Consider the following 1,435-nt stretch of genomic DNA (forward strand, 5'->3'; position numbering starts at 1 on the left):
GATTATTTAAATTTTTTAGAAAAAACTCACATTGATAATCTTTGCTTGAAGCCATAATAATTCCAGCAGTTCCGTATTTATTATGGATACTATCGAACAGAGATGTGTAATAAACAACTCTATCATTCGCAGCAATAACTAATGCATTAAAAATAACATAAAAAAGGGCTGGAGGGAAGAAATGCATTTTGAAAAACCCGAGGAATAATTTCTCATCACCATGAACTCTGTGAACCGTTAGCACTGAACCAGTGTTGCGAACTAGTTCAGATTTGTACGCAATATCAGTGGATCGTTTTACTCGTTTTACAATGCCTGCATGTAATATTCTTTCGATCGTTTCAAACCCTGCGTTGTGCACAAATTGTCCGATTCACACAGATAACCTATCCCTCACTTCCACGTAACGGTGTACACTGCCTTGTTATTACTGCCTCTAAGAAATCGCAAATGCAAATTAACGTGAAGGTACGAGAACTCATTTGGAGTTCATTAAATTAATCGATGGGAAATTCAATTAATCCACAAATCAAGGGAATTACAATTTCTCGTTAATGGGGAGAAGCAATCAAAAGTTCAAAAAATTGAATGAATTCAATTGAACAATTTAATTTAATTTAATTTAATTCAATTTGAGTTAATGTTATATAATGTTAATGTTAACGTAATTAATCGGGAGTTTATGAAATTAATGTATTATAAAAATAAGAGGAGTGGAGAAATAATTACATAAATTCCATTAACTTCGAATAATTGACTCAATGAGTAATAATAAATTATTTTACTCGACTTTGGTCTACGCCAGTGGATTTTCACAGGAGAAATGAACACGTTTACTCCTTTTATTCGTAAATTTTAACGTCTTGTCGCTGAATCTTTCGCTGATGCGATGAAAGCCGTGTTCCATTATGAAAATAATGAGAGCAATGATGAATCCACCGGTTAAGACACAGAGGATCGGTGCTATTCCCCATTTATCCACAGGTGGATGGATAAGTTCAGGTGAATCCTCTCGTCTGAAGTACTCCTTCTTCAATCGCTCGAGAACTCCATTGTCCCTGAACCTCTGAATGCTAGATAAATAAATAAACTCCTTAGAACCGTTTATTTACTTGGAAGAATTTTTCAGAATGATAATCGATTGATCAGAAAATTAATTCCAATGAATTTATCGATTTATATGAATATAGGAATTAATTGAATTCATTTACTCACTGAAAATTGACCAGAGGCGTGTATTCACTGTGCAAAGGCATGATCATTCCCAATGTTTCGATTCTTCCAGTTTTTATTGACGCTATTTCACAGGGAATTCGAGTCAGCATTGCGTCTTTCATAGCTTCATTAGTGACAAAGGCAACTCTTTCATTGCACACCTAGAAATAGCAATTCCCCCGAAAAAATTGTGAGAGCTCTAAATATTATTTATTAATAA

The 1,435-nt window shown here is 34.0% G+C and overlaps 1 protein-coding gene across 1 annotated transcript in view; it reads right to left on the minus strand.

Annotated features, from left to right (window-relative positions):
- LOC105264734 (uncharacterized) overlaps nucleotides 1-1,435 on the minus strand; it is a gene marked incomplete in the record, with an annotated part of 8,704 nt that overhangs the window by 4,037 nt on the left and 3,232 nt on the right. The window contains 3 exon segments of the mRNA XM_011301815.1: nucleotides 31-138; nucleotides 803-1,073; nucleotides 1,216-1,376. Of these exon segments, the coding sequence (XP_011300117.1) occupies nucleotides 31-138; nucleotides 803-1,073; nucleotides 1,216-1,376 (540 nt within the window).

Source organism: Fopius arisanus, unplaced genomic scaffold, assembly GCF_000806365.1.
Source record: "Fopius arisanus strain USDA-PBARC FA_bdor unplaced genomic scaffold, ASM80636v1 scaffold00024, whole genome shotgun sequence".
In the NCBI taxonomy this organism is placed as follows: Eukaryota; Metazoa; Arthropoda; class Insecta; order Hymenoptera; family Braconidae; genus Fopius; species Fopius arisanus.